We start from the raw sequence: 19,218 nt of genomic DNA, 5'->3' as shown, positions 1-19,218 counted from the left end.
TGTCTGCCCAAGCGGTGAGCAAGTGGGCACCAAGCAGGCATCACTGCTGCAAACTGCCCTCCTGGTGCCCGGGATGCTGCCAGCAGCTCCTCCGAGGAGCTCTGGCAGCTACTTCGCCCTCCATCCCCCCTGCTGGCAGAGTAGAGAGGCCTACAAAGGGGATGCTGCTGTACATGGGCTTGCCCTGCTGCCCCCTGGTGCACCCAAGCCCTTTGCACCAGCATCGCTGTCTCGGGGCAATAGTAACTGTAGCGGCAGTTTAAAATATAAAAAGCAGGATCTGGCCTCACCAGGACCTGCTGGCTCCTTTCAGGTGATGGGCTGGGGGGGTTGTACAGGCTGGGACATGCCTCCACCCCCCTCTGGCAAGTATGCCAGGCTGGAGGGTTCCCCATGCATGGGGGGTTTTGGGGTGTGGCGGCTGCTGGTCCTGGCAAAGGGACCTGGGTGCCTCTGGCTGGAGCTGGGCTGTGCAGAGGGCAGCTTGAGTGTTTCGCAAAGGATTTCAGAGCTGCCTTGGCCTCCAGTCAGAGCAGGCTGCAACGGGAACATTTAGAAATTCTTTTGGACGAGGAAAATTCAATGGGCAGCTCCCCTCTGGAGAAAGTTTGAGATGGCTGAAATATTTGGAGTGAGAGGCTGCTTGCTTTTGTTTACTTTGAACTATAACATTGAGGGGGGGGAACCCCAAAAGGAAAAAAAGAGACAATAGGAGCCTGTAAACAGAGCTGGCCCCGAGCAAGGCCGGGGCATCTCTCCAGCGTCGTGGAAGGAGATGTGTCAGCACGCTCACCACGTTGCCCTGCTTTCCCCCCCACTCAGATATGCTTGCACTTAATCTTTCAGAACTTGGTTGTTTTTTATTTTCCCCCAGCAGAAAACAAGCCAGATGGTGTTTTTCCAACCTTCTCAACTCAGGCAGGGCACAGCCCCCATCCCCTGGCCCTGCACTGCAGCCCCCAGCCTCGGCAGTGGGCTTCTGCCCCAGCTTTTGCTCGCTTCTTGCCACTTCTCCACCTCTCCTTTTGGCTTGGGGGCTGCCGTCCAATTGACCCAGCACGAGGTGGGGGGCATGGATGCTGCCACAGTGAGGTGTTTCCCCAGCCTCTAGCCCTGCCACGTGCCTCGTACCCTGCTGCATCCCCTGGGCTGCCTCCCCTTAGCAAAGCAGGCAGGGTTGCCTCCAAGCTTGGAGAAGACGAGCCATGGTTGTCCCACCAGGTGCCAGAGCCCGGCACCAGCATCCCCACATTGCACATTGCTGGGGGTCCACAACCGCCATCCTCCCCCCATGCAGGGACACCACCAGTGGGCTGCAAAGGGTTAATGGGCCACCCTTTGGTGGTGGCTTTATTTGACTGCCCAGGTGGCCCTTAATGACACCTGAAATCCCTCTCTGGCCAAAAGGCCCAAAAGGGATTTTGTTTTGCAAAAGGAGTGACAGCAAATTGCTAGCTGGGGGAGAGTTTGTGCCACGGTATGGTGAGCTGTTTATTTTGAGGGGGGTGAAATGCCGGGGTGCAGGCTGGTGCCTGGCTGCCCCCATCATGCTGGGAGCTGTGGGTTCACTGAAACCTCTGTCGGGCTGGGCTGAGCCTGGGAGCAAAAAAATATCCCAAATCCCAAACACTCCCAGGACAGGAAAAGCCTTTCCTGCCCTACTCTAATCACAGGGTGGCCCAACTCCCTGCCGGTGAGTCCCACTCGTGTCCCCGGATCTGGCACAGGCTCTGCCGTGCTTGTACCCATCCTGCAACCCTATGCCGAGGACAGCAGGGACTCCAGCTGCAGCGTTGGTGGGTTTCTTTACAGCCGGGAGATTTTTTTTAGGTATTTCTCTGGCGTGTGGCTTTGGGGGAGGGAGCATGGGGATGGGGAGAGGGGGGACCCCTTCTCTCCCCCCCTCCAAATGCAATGCTGCCAGTGTTTGGGGTGTTGGGGTGGGAGTTTCCCAGCCGGGGTAAGAGAAAAGCCTGCCCTGCTGCCATGCCGAGGCATGGGGTGGCCCCCTGGCCCCTCAGCACTGGGTCCTGCTAGCGGCCGCCAGCCCTGTGGAGGAGAGAGGTGACCCTCAGGGTATGGGGGGTGTTTGCACTTGGGTTTGGACACCGTGGTTGTGGTCAGCAGGGTCAGCAGGGCATCGCCAGGGGATGGGGGGGAGGGTTTGTCTGGGTTGGATGAGGATTTGCCTTGTGCCTGGCTGTGGAGATGAACCAGTTCCCGGGGCGGTTCTGGGGTTAACCCTGTGTTTGGGCTGAGCTGGGTTTAACCCCACATTTGGGCTGAGCTGGGGTTAACCCCACATTTGGACTGCACTGGATTTAACCCCAAGTTTGGAGTGCACTGGATTTAATTCCACTCCTGGGCTGAGTTGGGTTTAATTTCACTCCTGGGATGAGCAGGGTTTAATCCCATGTTTGGGCTGCACTGGGTTAAGCCCCTCACTGGGACTGTACTGGATGTAGCCCCGCACATGGGCTGCTTGGGTTTAGCCCCGCGTTCAGGCTGCAAGGGGGTTATTGGATTGCACCAGCCTCACAGGGAAAGGCTGTGACTGGTTTTACTGGTTTAGTTGGGGTAATTCCAGCAGTGGGTGCTGGGGTCGCAGTGGGTGCAGGTGTGCGTGTGTGTGTGCCGGCTCAGCTCAGCCCAGCAGGCATGGGGGCCCATGGGTGCTCAGCACCCCACTGAAGGGGTGCAGAGGAAAGCAGCCCTTTTTGAGGTCCCCAAGGCACCAGAGGGGCTGGGGACGGCGAGTGGGGCTCTCCCTTTGGCCTTGGGGAGCATCACCCCGGCAGTGCCCAGGGTGGGCGAGGAGGTGCCCCGGGCACTGCCGGCAGTCCTGGGGGCTCGTCATCCAGAGGCGGTGGGGGACGCGCCTCCCTCCCACCGGCACCTATTGCTGGGCTTTCTCTGGGCACCCAGTGGTGTTTAGGGGACAGGGGTGGCTGGTTGCAGGGGACCAACTCAGCAGCAGGGTTGATGCTCCCCCCACCCAAAGGTGCATGTTGATGCAATTCCCAGCTGGTGCCATGGGGTTGTGCCACCTCCAGGTCTAGCCATGCTGTTGGGTACGAAACCCTCCAGCCTTTCACTCGCATCTGAAGAGGGGATGGTGCTGAGGTGTGCAGTGTTGGTGGGGATGGAGGCCACCGATGCTGCAGGGGTGGGATGCTGCCAGGTTTCTGGGCAGAGCAGTGGCCATGGGGATGGGCTTAGGCCACGCCGCAGCTCCTCGGAGCGGGGCACAGTGCTTCTGCAGGGCTGCCAGGAGGAGAGGGGGTTAGCGGGGCACTGCCCTCCCAACCCCGCAGGAAAGCAAGAAGAGGGAAATTCCTGCTGCTTTGAAATGCTGCTGCCCTTGGCCATGGGACAGGTTTCCCACAGCAGGCACTGGCAAAGAGGAGAGTCTGGGGCTTGGGCCAGGGATGCTCCACCAGCTCAGGGGCAGGAGTGCAGCATGATGCCATGTCCAGGGCATTAGAGCCAGCTGGTGTCAGATGTTGCCCTTGCAGAGCAGCTTTTTGCAGGTGGGTGGCTCTGGCAGGGCCCAGCATGCGGCGGGCAGAGCTGCCAAATGCTCTTGGGTTGTTTTATTTGCCACATCTCTGTTGCAGCAATGCTGCCCCGGACCACCCAGGGAGAGGTTAGGAGGAACCCCAGCTTTCTGTGCTCGGTGGGGAGCATCCCATGTCTCCCCCTGCCATCTTCAGCCCCCGGCACAGCATCATCTGCATGTGTGTCCCCCCCCCACCCCTGGCTCTGCGTGCGGCTTGTTCTCTTTGAAAAGCGACTTCAAATGAAGCAAAGCAAAAAAAAAAACCAAAACCCACTGTCTTTCAAAGTGCTGAGCGCAATGGAAAGTTGGCCTCCCCCAGGAATCTGCGCCGGGCTTTGCCAGGCCACGGCGGGGCATGGCACAGAGCGGCCGTGCCAGGGGGACTGTCACACCCTGTGTTAGCATCAGTGCCAGTGCACATGGCTGTGATTTGGGGGATGGGGGATGTTTTGGCTCGCGGCATTTCGGTTTGGATGCAGGAAGGGGTTCATGGCAGGATTTCTCCCCGCATCTCCCCAAAAACCTTTGGATGAGCTAAAATGATGCCCAGCAGGACAGAGATCAGTGCAGGATGGAGGATGGCACCTTGCATTTCTGGCTTGCACCCATGGGTGCCACGCACAGCCTGATCACTCTGGCCATGCTGGTGATGAAAGCATCCTGTGCTGGGGGTGTGGAGTCCAGCACCACTGCCCTCCCTGCCAGGGCCAAGCCACAGCCCCAGGCTGGGCTTGGTCCCACTGCCCTGGCCATGGCCACGGGAGGTCACCCAGCCCCGGGCAGGCGGCAGACGCCTCTTGGCCCAGTATTAGCACGCAGGGAGGAAGAAAAGCTCCGATTGTTCCCTCTGCCCCAGCTCGGCTCCAGGGCCACTGTGCCGGGACTCCCCGTCCCCGGGATATGTCACCACCAGTGCAAGCATAGAGGGATGCTTTCTCCACCTGTGTGCCTGTCCATGGGGGTGCAGAGCCGCTAAGGAAGGTGGCCTGGCAACCCACATGCGTGTGAGTTCATTTGCACGCCTGTTTTCCCCTCGGCCAGGGAGTTTGGTTGCAGAAAGTAAGGGGATCCTTTCTGGGCAGGCTGTTTTGCAGCTCTGCCTGGCCCAGAGCGCCTGGCCCCCTGCCACGCTGCCACACCCAGGGCAGGCGAGGGCTCCGGGTCTTCCTCCGCTCTGTGGCTCCTTCCCCTTTTGTTTGTGGCCTTCGGGCAGGCGAGGAAGGGCTTGCCCTGTTTCTTCTCTCTGCGGTGGTGTTCAGCTGTGGCTAGGTTTCAGCAACGCTCAGGCGGATCATTTATTAAGCCAATGTGTGTGTCTAGGGGGAGCTCAGTACTGCCTTCCCCCACGCCGTGCTGGCAGGGGTGGGCAGCTGCCCAAAAGAGCCTGTCTGAGGCAGGGGAGCTCATGGGATGCTGGGGTGAGGATGGGGAGTGCTGGGGGGCCCTGGGACGGAGGGTGCTGAAGGGTGGGAGGATGCAGGGTGGCCCTCAGGGTGAGTGGTGGGGGACCGCTGGGGGTTGTCATGGAGATCAGGGGTTGGGATGTGGCTGGGGATGGGGTCTACAGAGATGCCCTCTGCCACCATGTAGAGGTCTGGGGTGCCTCTGGGTCCGTGGGCATTACCACCCGCAGCCAGGCTAGCCAGGCAGGGCTTGCACTGTTCCCCGGGGGCGTTAGCAGCAGCTAGCTGCAAATCGTACCGTGCCCCCAGCTCTTCCTTTGTCCGTGCAGGGAAAGATGCCTTTGAGCATCGCGGCTGCAGGGTCATTTTTCCAGGCTGGTCTTGAACCAGTCAGCGGCCCTGAGACCTGGCAAGCTCATGTCATCAGTGAGCCAGTGCCCAGAGCATATCCCCCTGCCACAGAGGGGCATGGTGGGCGATGGGTGCAGCAGCTTTGCCTTCACCCTCCACAGCGTTTCCATGAAAACCCAGGGTGGTCAGGAGAAGAAATTATTTTATTTTAAAACTATTTCTCTCTGTCCACACTAACACACTCTCCCTTCCCCTGACCCCCCCCCAGCACTATCCCCTTAACTCTAGCCTGCGTGGTGTTTGGAGTTATTTTTGGTTGCTGCTTTTAAGTGTATTTTAAGTCTGGGGGTTTTTTCCATCACCAAAATATTTTACTTTCAGGACGAATGTTCCCAGTTAGTTACCAGCATAGTTTTGGCAGAGAGCTTTTAACTGATGTTTCTTGGGAACGTTTCTACAGGTGGTTTGGTAGGAAAAGCTTATGACAGTCTCATGAAATTATTTACGTTTGAGGCTTGTGTTTGAGGCTGCCTGGTGTGTTCAGGATGGGGCTGATGCAGGGTGCTGCGCGCCTTCCCCCTGCACTCGCTGGGTTTCAACGCATCTCCTTGTGGCTCTCGTTTCCTTTGCCATGCGGTTCGGTCTGCGGGTGCCTGCGGCACACCAGACTCAGGGCCGGCAGCCTTCCTGCAGGAGAGAAACCGGCAGCTGTTCCAGGGCACCTTTCCAGGGCTGGAGCATCCCTGAGCATCCCTCCTCGGTTGTTGAACCCGGGTGACTCAGGGGGATGCGGATTTATGCCCACGAGCTGCAGCCTGCGCTTGGGGCTGGCAGGGAGTTCACTGCCTCCTGTGCCCTCGGCCCCTGCCCACCTGCAGCCAGGAGCAGAGCCCAGCAATATGGGTGTAAATAAGCAGGCCTGCCCATTTGTGTGGGGTGGGCAGGGAGTCTTTCAGGGAGAAATGATTCAGCTGTCTGTGCCTGCTGGGGCAGGCAGGGCTGGCTGATAGGGACAGTATGATGCTGCTGAGATGGATGGATAGCGTGATGCTGGCCAGGATGGATGCCCTGGGGCAATGCTGGCTGGCACAGACAGGGTGATGCTGGCTGGGATGGACAGGGTGACACTGGCTGATATGTGCAGGACAATGCAGGCTGGAATGGATGCCTTAGAGCGATGCTGGCTGGGGTGGATGCCTTAAAGCGATGCTGGCTGGATGGACAGGGAGATGCTGGCTGGCACAGACAGGGAGATGCTGGCTGATATGTGCAGGACGATGGAGGCTGGGACAGACACCTCAGGGCGATGCTGGCTGCTATGGACAGGGTGATGCTGGCTGGCATGGACAGAATGATGCTGGCTGAGACGGACACCTCAGGGCAATGCTGGCTGGCACAGACAGGGCGATGCTGGCTGGGATGGACAGGGTGATGCTGGCTGGCACAAATGTCGATGCTGGCTGTGCTGTGGTAGAGAGGCCCAGTCTGTGGCTGGGGTTGACCCATGGAGAGCTGGATGCACATCCTGCCTCAGTATCCCCCTCACTGGTGGTCTCTGAGTGGGAGGAAGGGATTTCAGGGCTGTTCTCCCTGGGCCCAGAGACCCCAAACGGCCCAGAAGGGCACAGACCTGCACAGACCAGCCCTGCAGTGGGTACAGGTATGGGCAGTGACACAGGACCCCCAGCCAGCCCCGATCTCGTGCGGTCTGAGCTCTCACAGACCTGCTCTCCCTGGCTGTGTGAGCCTGTTCAGATCTAATCAATGTCTCCTGCCACATAAAAACAGGCCAGAATTTCTCCTCGGTCCCTTCCTACTCCAGCTGCACCGGCACAGGTCTCTGGATCACCCCAGTTTTCTCGCAGGGCTGGGAGCCAGCCAGGGCTCCTGGCACAGGACTGCAATGGCAAAGAGCCCTTAATCCTGCCAGCCCACGCAGCCCGAGCTCCTGGTCAGTGTTTGCCCTTTGTGTCCCCCCTCCAGGCACGGGGACTCCTTGGCAGCCGTGCTCCCCATGCTGTCCCCAGCAGGATGGGATGAGACGAGGGGGAGATGTGGGGTGCATGGTCCTGCAGGGATGCTCTGGTTTGTGGCCCCGCTGGCCACCCCGTTGCAGGGGATAATGCCCTCTCCCTTCCCCACTCTGCCTCCTCCAGATGAGCAGTCCCATCCCAGGCCTGGGCAGGGTGATGGTTTCCTCGCAGCAGCCCTGGCATCAGCCTCCCTTGCCATCCCGAGGGCTGGGGAGAGGAAGGTGAGCCCTCCCCTGAGCCCCCCGCGTAACCCCCCACATCCCAGCAGGCATGACCCTCCAGCGTGGGGATCCTGGGGGCACCCCATTCCCCCAAGCAGGCACAGACCTACCAGACTCAGGGCGTACCGAAACACAGCCCCACAGCAATGGGTGTCCTCTGGCCAGCCCCCCCTGCAGCTGCCCATTGCCCAGCCCCAACTGGGACCAGTCTTTCCCAGTCCCCCATGGTGGTACCTGTGTGAAGCAAGACCCTCGCAGCCAGCACCCAGCTCTCCAGGGGTGTATAGCCCCAAGCTGCTCACCTTGACACCCAGCCCTGGCACGGGGTGGCACGAGGTCCTGACACCTGTCTGGGGGGTGTGTGTCCCTCCAGGTGTGCAGTACGGCCAGGTGGGGACGGATGTGACCTTGTCGTGCACGGTGCCTGCGCCGGGTAGGTGTTTTCCATGCACGCTGGGGGATTTATCCGATGGGATGGTTTACAGGGTGAGCTCCAAAAAAGTGGACGGGAGCAAGCTTGCTGTCCCTGTCCCCAGCTGAGCCCCTTCTCTCGGCATCAGCGCACTGCCCTGTCCCCTCTCCCCCAGCTTGCACGGCCCCGCGTGTGGCTGGGGTGGCCCCGCTGTCTCTGTCCTCTAATGCCACCTACCCGGTCTCTCCTCCCCAGCTCGCCAGTGCAATGGAGACGGGCAGGTGCCATGGCGCTGCCAGAGGGCTCGGCCATTCGGCAGGGAGGGCTGGTGCTGCCATGCACCGGCTTGGCCGCTGCAGGGACCTACAGCTGCCACAGCGAGGATGGTGGCCTCCTGCATGCCGTGTCCCTGCGGCTGGGGTGTGAGTAGCATGTCCACAGGCTGGGATGTGGGGGGGTGTGGCCCCGTGGGATGGGCCAGCGATGGCATCCAGGGGGATTTGGCACTGCCCGTACCCCTGGCAGGGGCTTGCCAAGAGGGGACTTTGCAGTGACACACGGATCCCTGTGTGCTGGCTGGGCTGCGGGACGGGGGACCCCTTGCTGACCGTCGCCTCCCCCGGACCCCAGACCTGCCGGGGGTCCCCTTTGTGTCCTGCAGAGCGTCCAACTACGAGAACTTCTCCTGCTCCTGGACCTCCAGCCTGGAGACCTTCCTCCCCACCAGATACATCACCACCTACAGGTGATGTATCCCTACAGGGCACAGGCTAGGGGGTTTATGAGGTGAGGCCTGGTCCCGGCCAAGGATAACCCCAAATCCTGCTGGCCATCTGACCTATGCCCTGGGTTCACATCCTGCCCCAAAGACCACGCTGCGCCCTGGAGCAGGTTGTGTTTCGGGGCAAGCAGGGCACCAAGGATTTGCTTGCTCCAAGGGGGGCCCCCAGCAGTGTTGGGGGGCTGGCACAGGCAGGCTCCCTCCCTGATGACAGCTCTGCCAGCACTGGAGGGGCTATAAAAGAGAAGCAGGTCATCTGCAAGCCGCCAAGCACTTCGGCATGCTTCGGGATGAAAGGAGCCCGGGAAGCATCGCTGCTTCTAATTATCCTGGCAGGCCAAATTAGCAGGCTGCTTTGAAGTCAGCTGGAGCCTGTAAAGCACAGCCCTGCTGAAAGCCGTAGGAGCAGGGGGCTGGGGGCTCAGCAGGGAGCTGGCGGTGGGAAGCAGGAATGTTTGGGGGCTGTAGGGTGAAGGCAAAGCCAACTGCCAGGGAGCTGCTTTTATCAACATCCCCGTGCCTTTGCTGCTGCTGCGCGATGAAGCTCCAGGCGGGTGAGGGGTGTGCTCTGTGCAGGACCCTTCTGGGCACCCTGCCGTCTTGTTCCCCTGGGACCCCCAGCCCCTGGCTCCTGCTGCCAGGCTGCTCGCTGGCAGGGCTGGGCACAGTTTTAGCTCCAGCCCCTGTGCCATGTCGCCCATGTGCATCAATGTGGGAGTGGGGTGCAGCAGAGCAGCCCCCCAGGACCTGGGTGGAGAACCCTGTCCCTCCTCTGGGTCACGGTGGGGTTGGCTTCATGCCATCTCCCATCTTCACTGTCTACTTTTCCATCTCTCTCCGTGGCAGGAAGAAATCTCTGACAGGCGAAGAGAAGCGGAGGTAGGACTGGCTCCCACTCCGGTCCTGTGCCCTGGGGACTGGCCCCCATCCCAAAGGCTCTGCCACTGTCCTCAGCGGGGTCCCTGAGGCGAGGGCTGGGTGTCCCCATGGGAGAACCGTCTCCCCAAGCCTGGGGGCCTGGGAGCCTGGGAGAAGGGTTTGCCCCAGGGAGGTACCTTTGCAGCAGGGACTGTGGGGCTGGGATGGGATGGGGGTCCCTTTGATCGTGCTTGGAGGGATGTGCTGGGCTCTAGGAGGATGAGGGCAGCTGCCTGGACCCTGCCCAAACTGTAACAGGGGCTGCCTCCTCCACCGGGCTCTTGGCACAGGGGGCTCCCTGCATGGCACCTCCTTGGCAGCACCAGGAAACTATGCACAGCCGGTGGGGGGCACATGTCACCACCCCGTCTCCCCATCTGCAGGAACAAGAACGGGCACGTGGGGCCGTGCCTGCAGGATCCGACCCACCCCGGCACCTGCACCGTCCATGGGTCAGAGTTCTGGAGCTCCTACCGCCTGAACATCACGGAGGTGAACCCACTGGGCTCCAGCTTCCGCCTCCTCGATGTCACCATGCAGGCCATCAGTGAGTCCCCATCCATCCGTCCATCCGTCCCCTGTCCATTCATTCCCCGGGCATCCAGCCCCGGGTGGCGGCAGGGAGCCCAGCATCCCTCTGCGCGGTGGTCTGGTGTGACAGGGCTCCCTGTCCTCTCCCGCGCAGTTAAGCCAGACCCTCCGGAGGGCTTGGTGGTGGAGCCCATCCCCCTGGCCCCGCGACGGCTCCATGTGAGCTGGAAGTACCCCTCCTCCTGGCCAAGGAGCCCCACTTCCAGCTCAGGTTTCGGCTCCAGTACCGGCCTGTCATCCACTGCTCCTGGTCCGTGGTAAGCGGTGGGCGAGGGAAGGCAAAGCTGGCACAGGAGCGGGGTGGGCACAGGGCCAGGGGAGGGCAGTGAGGGGTGCACCCTCCTGTCCCATGGCTCCCCTCTGCCGGCACAGGTGGAGACGGTGAACCTCTCCGAGGTGATCACGGACGCCTTCGCTGGGCTGGAGCACGTGGTCCAAGTCAGTGCCAAGGATTTCCTGGATGCGGGGAACTGGAGCGAGTGGAGCGCTGAGGCCCGGACGACGCCGGTCGGAGGTGCCGGGAAGAGGGGCTCAGGCTGCAGCCCCCAGCAGCCCTACCGGGTTGCACCATCCCTCCCCAAAGCCCTCCAGCACTCCAGGCTGCCCCTCTCCAGCCCCTTCCCCACGGCACCCACCCCCCAAATATCACCCAGAGCAAGCCCCAGCTCCTGGGGTCCCTTAAAGTTGACCCAAAAAGCCGGTCCCATGCACCATCCAAAAACTGACCCCATGGTGGAAGGCAGAGCTGCAAGGGGGCAAAGCAGCTCCCAGCCCCACGGCAGGCTGCAGCCGTGCTGCTGCCATTTGGGGATGGCCCCCCACAGCCTCGGGGCAGAGCAGGGCTCCCCAGAGCACCACTAGCACCCTGGGGGCACCCTTGGGCTCATGAGACCCCTGGGGCACAGGGGCACCCTTCCTTGCTCCTCTCTGTGGGTCCCTGGGATGCTGCCCATGTTTTTGGGTGAGTGATTCCCAACCTCTCCGTCCTTCCAGACCCGGCCACTGCAGCGAGTGAAGAAACCACTACAGAGGCCAGCCTGGAGAGCCTGGCCGAGGAGCCCTCGCGGGCTCCCAACCCTGAGCCCATCAGTGAGTAGAGCAGGAGGGGGGACTGCCTGCAGGCAGCTGCCTGCCTGGGCTCGTGTGGCTGAGAGTAATGGGAAGGGTTTCTTGCCCTATGCCTGTGTGTGTCTGGGGTGCTGGGGTGTCCAGGAGCCTGCAATAGGGTTCTGAACCCCTCGGGGTCTGCAGGGGGCTTGGCCAGAGCCATCTCTGAGTGGAGCCAGCAAGTCCCTGCTTTTCCTCTCTCTGGGGCATCCAGGGCTGCAGGGCGCGATGGAGGTACTAGGATCCAGCGGCTCTCCGGGGTGGGAGCAGGCCCCAAAGGAGGGCAGGGTCCACCCCTGCACTAGCCTGCCCTGGCTGCAGGGTCCCCACCGGGTGCCGGGGGCTGTGGCATCCCTCGGCTGTGACAGTCTCTCTATCCCAGACCACAGCGACCCCCTGGAGAAGATGGCCATCCTGGTGTCCCTCGGGATCTTCGCCTTCTTTGTCCTGGCTGCCGTTCTCGTCATCACCATCCTCATTTGGTAGGTTGGGTTTTGGGGGGGGGGTTGTCTGCATGACTGCCTGTCCCCATCCCACTCTGGCCCCTGAGCCCCCAGCATGGGGTGCCCCATATCCCCCCAACCCTGCTCTGGGGTCCCTGCCCAAACAGACTTGACGCCAGCCCCATAAGGTGGTTCATGCTCCCCTTGCCCCCTTGGCAGGGCTGATCACCCCCACATCAATGCCTCTTCCCAGCACACCCCACCAGCCACGGCACTGCCCAGCCTGCCTGGAGTCTTCCTGAGGAGCCCACATCCATGGGACTTTTCTCTGTATCCCCTAAAGACGCTGCTGCTACTAATGTCTCCCCAAAGCCTCCTGCCTTCCTGGGGATTCTCCTGCTCCAGGGTCAGCGCAGAGACCCCTCCATATGCCTTTGCCCCCTGAGAGTCCTGTCCCTAGGCACTGCCTGGCTGACCCTGTCCCCAGGTCCCCTCTCGTCCTGCCACTGCTGGGATCTCCCTGCCATGCTGTGGCTCTGCTGTCAGTCCCTGTCCCCATCCTAGCCCTGACCAATCTCATGATTGACTCCTGCTGTAGCCCTGGAGCTGACCAGCTGGAGCAGCTGGGCACAGCTGGTCACAGCTGGATGGGGATGCAGAGCTGGATCACCAGAGCCGCGGGCAGTCCCAGTGCCCAGGGGGGCTGCTCGGGGTCCTCAGCCACCGCTGCTCTGTCCCCAGGCTCTGGGTGAGGAAACATGGCAAGGACAAGACAAAACCCCGCAACTTCTTGGTTGCTGCCACCCACTTGAAAGTGCTGCCAAGTGAGTCAGGGTGCAGGGGGGGCGCAGGGCGAGGGTCTTCATCTGCTGCTGCCCTGGGGAAGGGGGCAGGCAGGGCTGTGCCCCCTCTGACCCCCTGCCCTCTCTCTCAGCAGAGGCTCAGATCCTGTAGTGAGTCCTGGCTGAACCCCGCTCCCTACACCCGCTCGCCCATGCGTGGGACTTGACGCCACTGCTGGCCTCCCAGGGCTCACGCCTCCCAGGTCGCCCCATGGCCATAGACATTTCCAGAGCCCCCAGCACCCTGGGGGTGCAGGATGGACCCTAAGGAGAGAGGCTCTGCTCCCAGGAGCTTTGGGCTGCCTGTGCCTGCCAGGACCCGGCTGGAGGCACCTCGGACTCAGGGTGACAGGCCAGTCCCCACAGCCAGGTGCTGCTGAACACATGGGGACATGGGCACCGAGCCAGCCCCACTTCGCTGTCCAGTGTCGAGGGGGACTGTGAGTACAGGCTCCCAGGGGTGCTGGGCATCAGTGAGCACGGGGTGCTGAGCCCTGCCCATCGCCCCCCACCAGCCGCCAGCAGGCAGGAGGGACCTCCGTCCCTCTGCTCCTCGCCCCCGCACCATGGCCGGATGGAGCAGTGATGCCAATAAAGGGGGTAGCATTGGCATTGCCCAGGCAAGACCCCCCTTGCACATGGTGCTGGGCCAGGGGAGAGGTGAGTGGCACCGGGCAGGAGGAGAGATGCCAGCTTGGGGACTGTCCTTGCAGGAGGTGTATGCACAGCAGGGCTGGTCCCCAGACAGGGCAACCCCTCCCCAGGAGCCTGGGGGGGCTGAGAGAGACCCTCACCAGGGCCAGCCCTTGCTGAGTGCCAGAAGAGGATGCAGGCAGCTGCCTGGGGCATCTCCCATGCCCTCGCCAGCCTGGTGGCAGGGACAGCCCCCCTCGCTCGGCATGTGGCCCCCTCCCCACGCCTCGACCTGGCCCCTCTAATCACTTCCATGTGTTGGCACCTCCCAGCCCCAGTGCTCAGCGCCAGCAGCTGGATGAGAGCCAGATGGGGCTGGGTGGAAAGTCAGGCAGTGGCAGCGCAGGGAGCACGGGGAGTAGAGCCAGCGCGTGTTGGGTCCCTGTGCCTGCCCTGCCGGGGACATGTGTCACTCCTGGCTGGGCCCTGGGGCTGCCCTTGAACCCAGGGTGCAGAGGGAGCCTGGAGGGGGGGGACCTCCTGCAAGGGTCCTCATGGGGACTGGGTTGGAGAGGACAGGGGCAGGGCTGTGCCCTTTGCAATGGCTTGTGGCACTGCCAGGCATGTGCCCACGGCCCCCTGTGCAATAACCTGCCTGAGGCTCTGCCCTTGCTGGGTGCCCCTGCACTCCCACCCCAGGTGTGGGTGTATGGGGGCTGCTCGTGCTGGTGCTTGGTTTTGCAGGGTCCCAGCCTCTTGCTGCCTCTGGTGAGCGCATTCGCCCTGGATGGGTGAGATGGTGCTACTGGGATGGCACCATCCTTGGATGGGAGCAGGGCTCTCCATGGACCAAGGCAGGTCACCAAGCTGGGGAGGTATAAGAGGCCTGCCTGGGTTTCTGGGCCCAACAGCCACATCCCCTCTTCCAGGTGCATCCCAGACTTTGCCAGGTCCAGCTGTGTCAAACTGCCATCACCTTCTGCTGGACTCTGGTCTCCAGCATCCCACCCAGCCAGCATCCTTTCTGATGTGCCATGGTCACCCTTGTCTCCCCTTAGTCCCCAGCATGCCATGGGCAGCTTCCAAGCTTTCCGCTTGGAAATCTGCTCTTATCACCACCAGATCCCACTTCCCCGCCACTGTGGAGGGAATCAGGGCTGTGGTTGTCCATAGGATGCTGTTGAACACAGGTGATGTCCATCCCATAGCCATGGCTCCAGCATTTGCAAACTGAGCTCAGTGGTTTCCTGGCACCTGGTGCTGGTTTAGAGGCTGACGCCTGCTCGAGATGCAGGAGCGCAATGGCCAGAAAATAGGAGAGTGTGTGAGCCAGCAGCTCTGGCCCCCGTATCCTGCCTGCTTATAAACACCAGAAAGTCCAGGCATGCTCCAAATAGAAGGGGAGATTGCTGCTGGCTGGGGGGAGCAGAGACCACTGGAGCCTTGCATATCCACAAGGCAATGTGTGTCTGCGCCGTGCAGGCAAGCTCAGGTGGGTAGATGAGAAAGGCTGGGCAGAGGGGACCCAGAGCTGTACTGTCCTCATGTGCCAAGCCCTCTGTCCCCTTCCTTAGCCAGGGCTGGGCCGGCCAGGTGATGGGGACACCCAGTTCTGGTGACTGGGATGTGATCAGGACAGCTTGCGGGCAGGAGACATACATCTGGTCCTCATCACTGCGTCCCACTGCCCTTGGCCCTGGAGGGTGGCCCCTTTCCTCTCTGATGGAAGCTTTAGAGATGGGACCTGCCACCCATTTGGAAGCTGGAGATACCAAGAGCAGGTGAGAGCTCTGCACGCTGCCATGAAGTCCTGCCTGCCTGCAACATGGCTGCCTGCTGGGATGCCCAGTGGCTCAGCCCCTCACCCCAACAGCCTGTAGATGTGACACATGGGCAGTGGGGACCCCAAGGAAGCAGCAAGCTCAGTGCTTGGGGACTAAAGATGCTCGGTGCTGGGTGCTGCACACCCAGCTGCCCGGGGGGAGGATGCCCTGGTACTGGACATGGGCAAGCAGGGCTCTCCTCTGGACCAGTGAAGACGTGAGGGGAGGGCTGGGGTGAACAGCAATCTGGGATAAAGGAGAGGGCTCCAGATGCCAAAGTCAACTTTGCCTCCAAGCCATGGAGGAGAAAAACAGGAAGAGATCATGAGAGCAGTCCCAGCACCGGCACCTCCCTGTCCCACCGTGGGGCCAGGGCACTTCCTCCAGGGCTCAGGCTCTTTGGTGGCTTGCGCAGCCACTGAGCGAGCAGGAGGCTTCCTGCTGCAGGCTGGAGCCCTGCCTGGACACACCCTGCCTGGAGTAAGCAGAGGCACTTCCAAACTTGCCTTGCTGCAGTATCCCACCCTCCCCAGGGTGGATGCTGTGCCAAGATCACTGGGGGAGCTGGTATGATCCAGGCCTGGGGATGCTGAGGCTGTGCCAGCTTGAAGCAGCCTGTGGGCTGCATCCACGAGGAGCAGGGATGGGTCCTGCTCCCTGGCAGGGGACAGGGACCAGCCCAAGCCCAGCAGGAGAGAAGTGCAGGAGGACATGGCCCAGGTCCTGCTGGGGGCCCAAAATTTCCAGCAGGCAATGCCACACGCCAGGGAAGCTCCCCAGCACTGAGGCACAGAAAGGCCTGTGTCTGTGCTCCGTGTCTCCATCCAGCACAGGGTGGCCCCATCCAGAGCATCTCTTGGGCAGGGGCTGGGGTGCACCAGCCACCCAGCTGTGTGCAGGGCTCGTTTGGGAAAGCAATAACCTGGGCCAAAGCCATTGTGGTGGGGCACTGGTTGTGGACAGTTGTGCAGTGGTGTCTGGGCTGTTTGACTGCCACCAACCCTGCCAAATATGTGGGCTGGCCCTCAGGCCCAGCCTCCTCCTTTCCCTGCCTGGCTGCCAGGATCAGCCCGCATTTTGCAGGGGAGGAGGCAGGTTGCACAGAACTGTGAAGCAAAACAGTCTTCATTTACCTCTCATGGCTGCTCCTGCTTACTTCTCCACCACGTCCTGAGCCAAGGAAAGAAGTAAAAGCAGCCCCAGCAGATCATGGAAGCCATAGGGGCATGAAACATATATATGTCATGGGGCAAGGGAGAAAGGAAAGGATACATATACGGTCAGTGGTTCAGCAGGGAAGGAAGGATGCATGGACTGAGGGAAGAAGCCATGCAGATGTATAGATGGATGCATGGATTGGTTGGCAGAGGGAGGAAGGGATGGATATATGGATGGATGCATGGATGAATGGATGGACAGGCAGATGAACAGTTTGGACACCCAAATACCACTCTAAGCCTCAGAGATGCTCATTATGCAGGGCCTGATTTGTGAAGATGGCTGGGAGGCCCAGTGCGTAAGGCTGGCAAGGGGAGGCCCATTGGCAGAGCAAAGATGGTGTTTGGGAACAAGTCCCAGGTGTGACCCACACACCCAGTTACCATGGAAGTGGCATCAGCTGACACGAGAAGATAGAGCCCGAATCGTTACTGGTGCAGGTCCCAAGAGTGTCAGGGGAGAGCATGGGGCATCTCCAGAGAGATTGCATCCCCCTCAGGAGCCACTTTCATCTCATGCTGCCCGAGCACTGGGAGTGGAGGGGCAGCAGGGACCCTGCCCCAGGGACACAGCGAATCCAAACACAAATGCTTTAAAAACCCAGTGCTGAGCATTCACCCTGGCTATAGCTTTCATCTCACCTGCACGTGGGATACCTCTGCCTGGGGTCTTGCTAGAGAGTCCAAGCCCCCAGCCCACTGGAGATCCCTGAGATCACCCATACTCCCTTTTCTTCATCTGCCTCCCTTTCTAGCTGCCACGGGCCTGCAAACTCCTTACCCATCATCCGCTTTTTCCTGAAAGAGAGAAGGGAAGACATCACCTGCCAGGCCAGATGTGCTGGCACCCAAACAGATGTGGAGAAGGGAGAGGCCTGAGACATCTCTTCTTGCTGCCCCATTGTAGGCCTCTCCCTGCAGGAACGGGTTGTTTCTTTCTTTGCTTGCTGGGGTCTCCAGGATGCTTTTGGTCTTTCATGGCCGGGAAACACCAAGCACGTGGTTGCAGAGATGCTGGGAGGCTAAAGCCAGCAGCTTAGCTGTAGCCAAGCATTGCTGCTTGTGATGCTCTTGGGAAATGGCTGTTCACTCCTCAAAGCAGTAGCAGCTGCTCTTTGGATGAGCTCACTGAGCCCAGGACTTTCCTGCCAGCTTTTTTTGCACTGAAAACAGGCCTGTTGTCCAAGCAAGAGTTCCCAGTATTCTGTGTGCCTGCCATGAAGTGTGGTGGTATTGGGGGGGGACATGCATTCATATCGCTTTTCACAGCAGTGACCACTACATATTCCCCATGCACACATCTCCTCTGCTATGCAGCTTCAAAACCGTATCTCCTTGATGCTGCCATGTCACTTGCTCAGAGGAGATGATCTTCCCCCCCTTCCCCTTCGTCAGAAACTCCATCCTCTCCTCCAGCTGCCTCCAGAGCTGCAGGGACTGAAACAGAGCAGGAGATGCTTTGGGAGCTTCCCTGGGGAGGGACAGGGAGCCTCTCTACCTGCTCTCCTCCCACCAGATGCATCTTGCGGTCCCCTACGTTCACTGCCACATCAGCTGCTTTGTCTGCAGGGACAGACCAAGCAGAGAGGTTATGGACAGCATGGCCCAGCCCTACGCAGGAGCTCCTCAACCAGTTGGGGGATTCCAGTGCTCCCTGGGTTTCCAGGATTACATGGAGCAGGCACTGGGCAGACAGCCAGCCCCGTATACCAGGGCCTTTCTCTGCATCCAGAAAATGATGGCCAAAGTTAAATGTGACTCTGGGAGTCTCATGTGGCTTTGCAGGGTTACGACACACAGGGCCCTCCCAGCATACAAACAACCCCCAGCCTTTGCTCCACGCTGGGAGATCTGCCAGACTTGGCAACAGTTAAGCTCTGCATACACGCTGGGCACTGGCATAGTCACCTCTGTGACAGGCATCTCTGGAGGTGTTAAGGTGCTAAAAGTGCCAGGTCTGTGTCTACACCTGGGATCTCCTGGAGGATGCTGACCAATCCCCGGGAGGATACTGACCTGGAAGGCACTGATCCCCAGGGGAATGCTGACCTGGAAGGCACCAATTCCCGGGAGGATACTGACCTGGAAGGCACTGATCCCCAGGGGAATGCTGACCTGGAAGGCACCGTTTATCCAGGACATGGTGCTTTCTCCCCTACTCCAGAGCACTTCCTTCAGCTCCCCACGTATACTGGGCACCAGCTCAACCAGGGACCACACCGAGGGCTTGTGCTGGGGATCTGCACTCAGGCAGGCATCCATGGCTGGCTGCAAAGGGCCTGGTGAGCTGCCTGAGGGAGGCAAAGGTCTGCAGGAAGCTGAGCCAGCACCACCTCTTCCAATTTCCCTCCTCCCCGGAGCTCCCCGCAGAGGCTGGGAGCTGCCACCTGGCCATGGGCCAGGGGAAGCGTGGCCCCAAATCCTGCCAGAACAACCCCAAGCCCCATCCTTCTGCAGGCCCCGAGTGGGCAAGAAGGATGCCCAGACCCTGTTTTCCCACTAGATGGCGAACACTGCCTTTAAAACAGCCTTTCAAGGAGTTACATGCCTTCCCTGGGAGAGGAGGCTGAGAAAACCCTTCCTTAGGGCAAAGCCCTGGGGACAAAGGGCCTGGTGCTGCTCAGGAGCAGGGCTGCAGGCGGCAGCGACCCTTGGAGTGTTCCTCATCTTGTTTTTTCTGTCATTTCTTAAATTGTTTTTCTTTCCCACCTGCCTGATTTCGCCCCTGTCCTGGGAGACTCATCCTTTGCCCTGTGCTGGTGGGGCTGAGAGCCCCGGGCATGCAGGAGAGGCATCTGGCTAACCCTGGGTAGCACCTTGAACTTCCACAGCCACAAAGCGAAACCCAGAAGCTTTGCTGGGAATTAATTACGTTGTGGTTTGC

General features: G+C 60.7%; 1 protein-coding gene across 1 annotated transcript; it reads left to right on the top strand.

The window, feature by feature from the left end:
• The first annotated feature begins 7,469 nt into the window (after window positions 1-7,469).
• IL11RA (interleukin 11 receptor subunit alpha) lies at window positions 7,470-12,773 on the top strand. Its single transcript, XM_050913629.1, is given in 15 exon segments — window positions 7,470-7,503; window positions 7,506-7,541; window positions 7,544-7,567; window positions 7,941-8,004; window positions 8,235-8,401; window positions 8,610-8,724; window positions 9,607-9,639; window positions 10,062-10,225; window positions 10,364-10,456; window positions 10,459-10,526; window positions 10,642-10,783; window positions 11,263-11,358; window positions 11,759-11,858; window positions 12,561-12,643; window positions 12,757-12,773. Coding segments are annotated over 15 exon segments (1,236 nt in total).
• Window positions 12,774-19,218: the final 6,445 nt, after the last annotated feature.

Source organism: Gymnogyps californianus, chromosome Z, assembly GCF_018139145.2.
Source record: "Gymnogyps californianus isolate 813 chromosome Z, ASM1813914v2, whole genome shotgun sequence".
NCBI lineage: Eukaryota > Metazoa > Chordata > Aves > Accipitriformes > Cathartidae > Gymnogyps > Gymnogyps californianus.
Note: the sequence above shows the minus strand (reverse complement) of the source record. Positions and strands in the feature narration are given on the sequence as shown.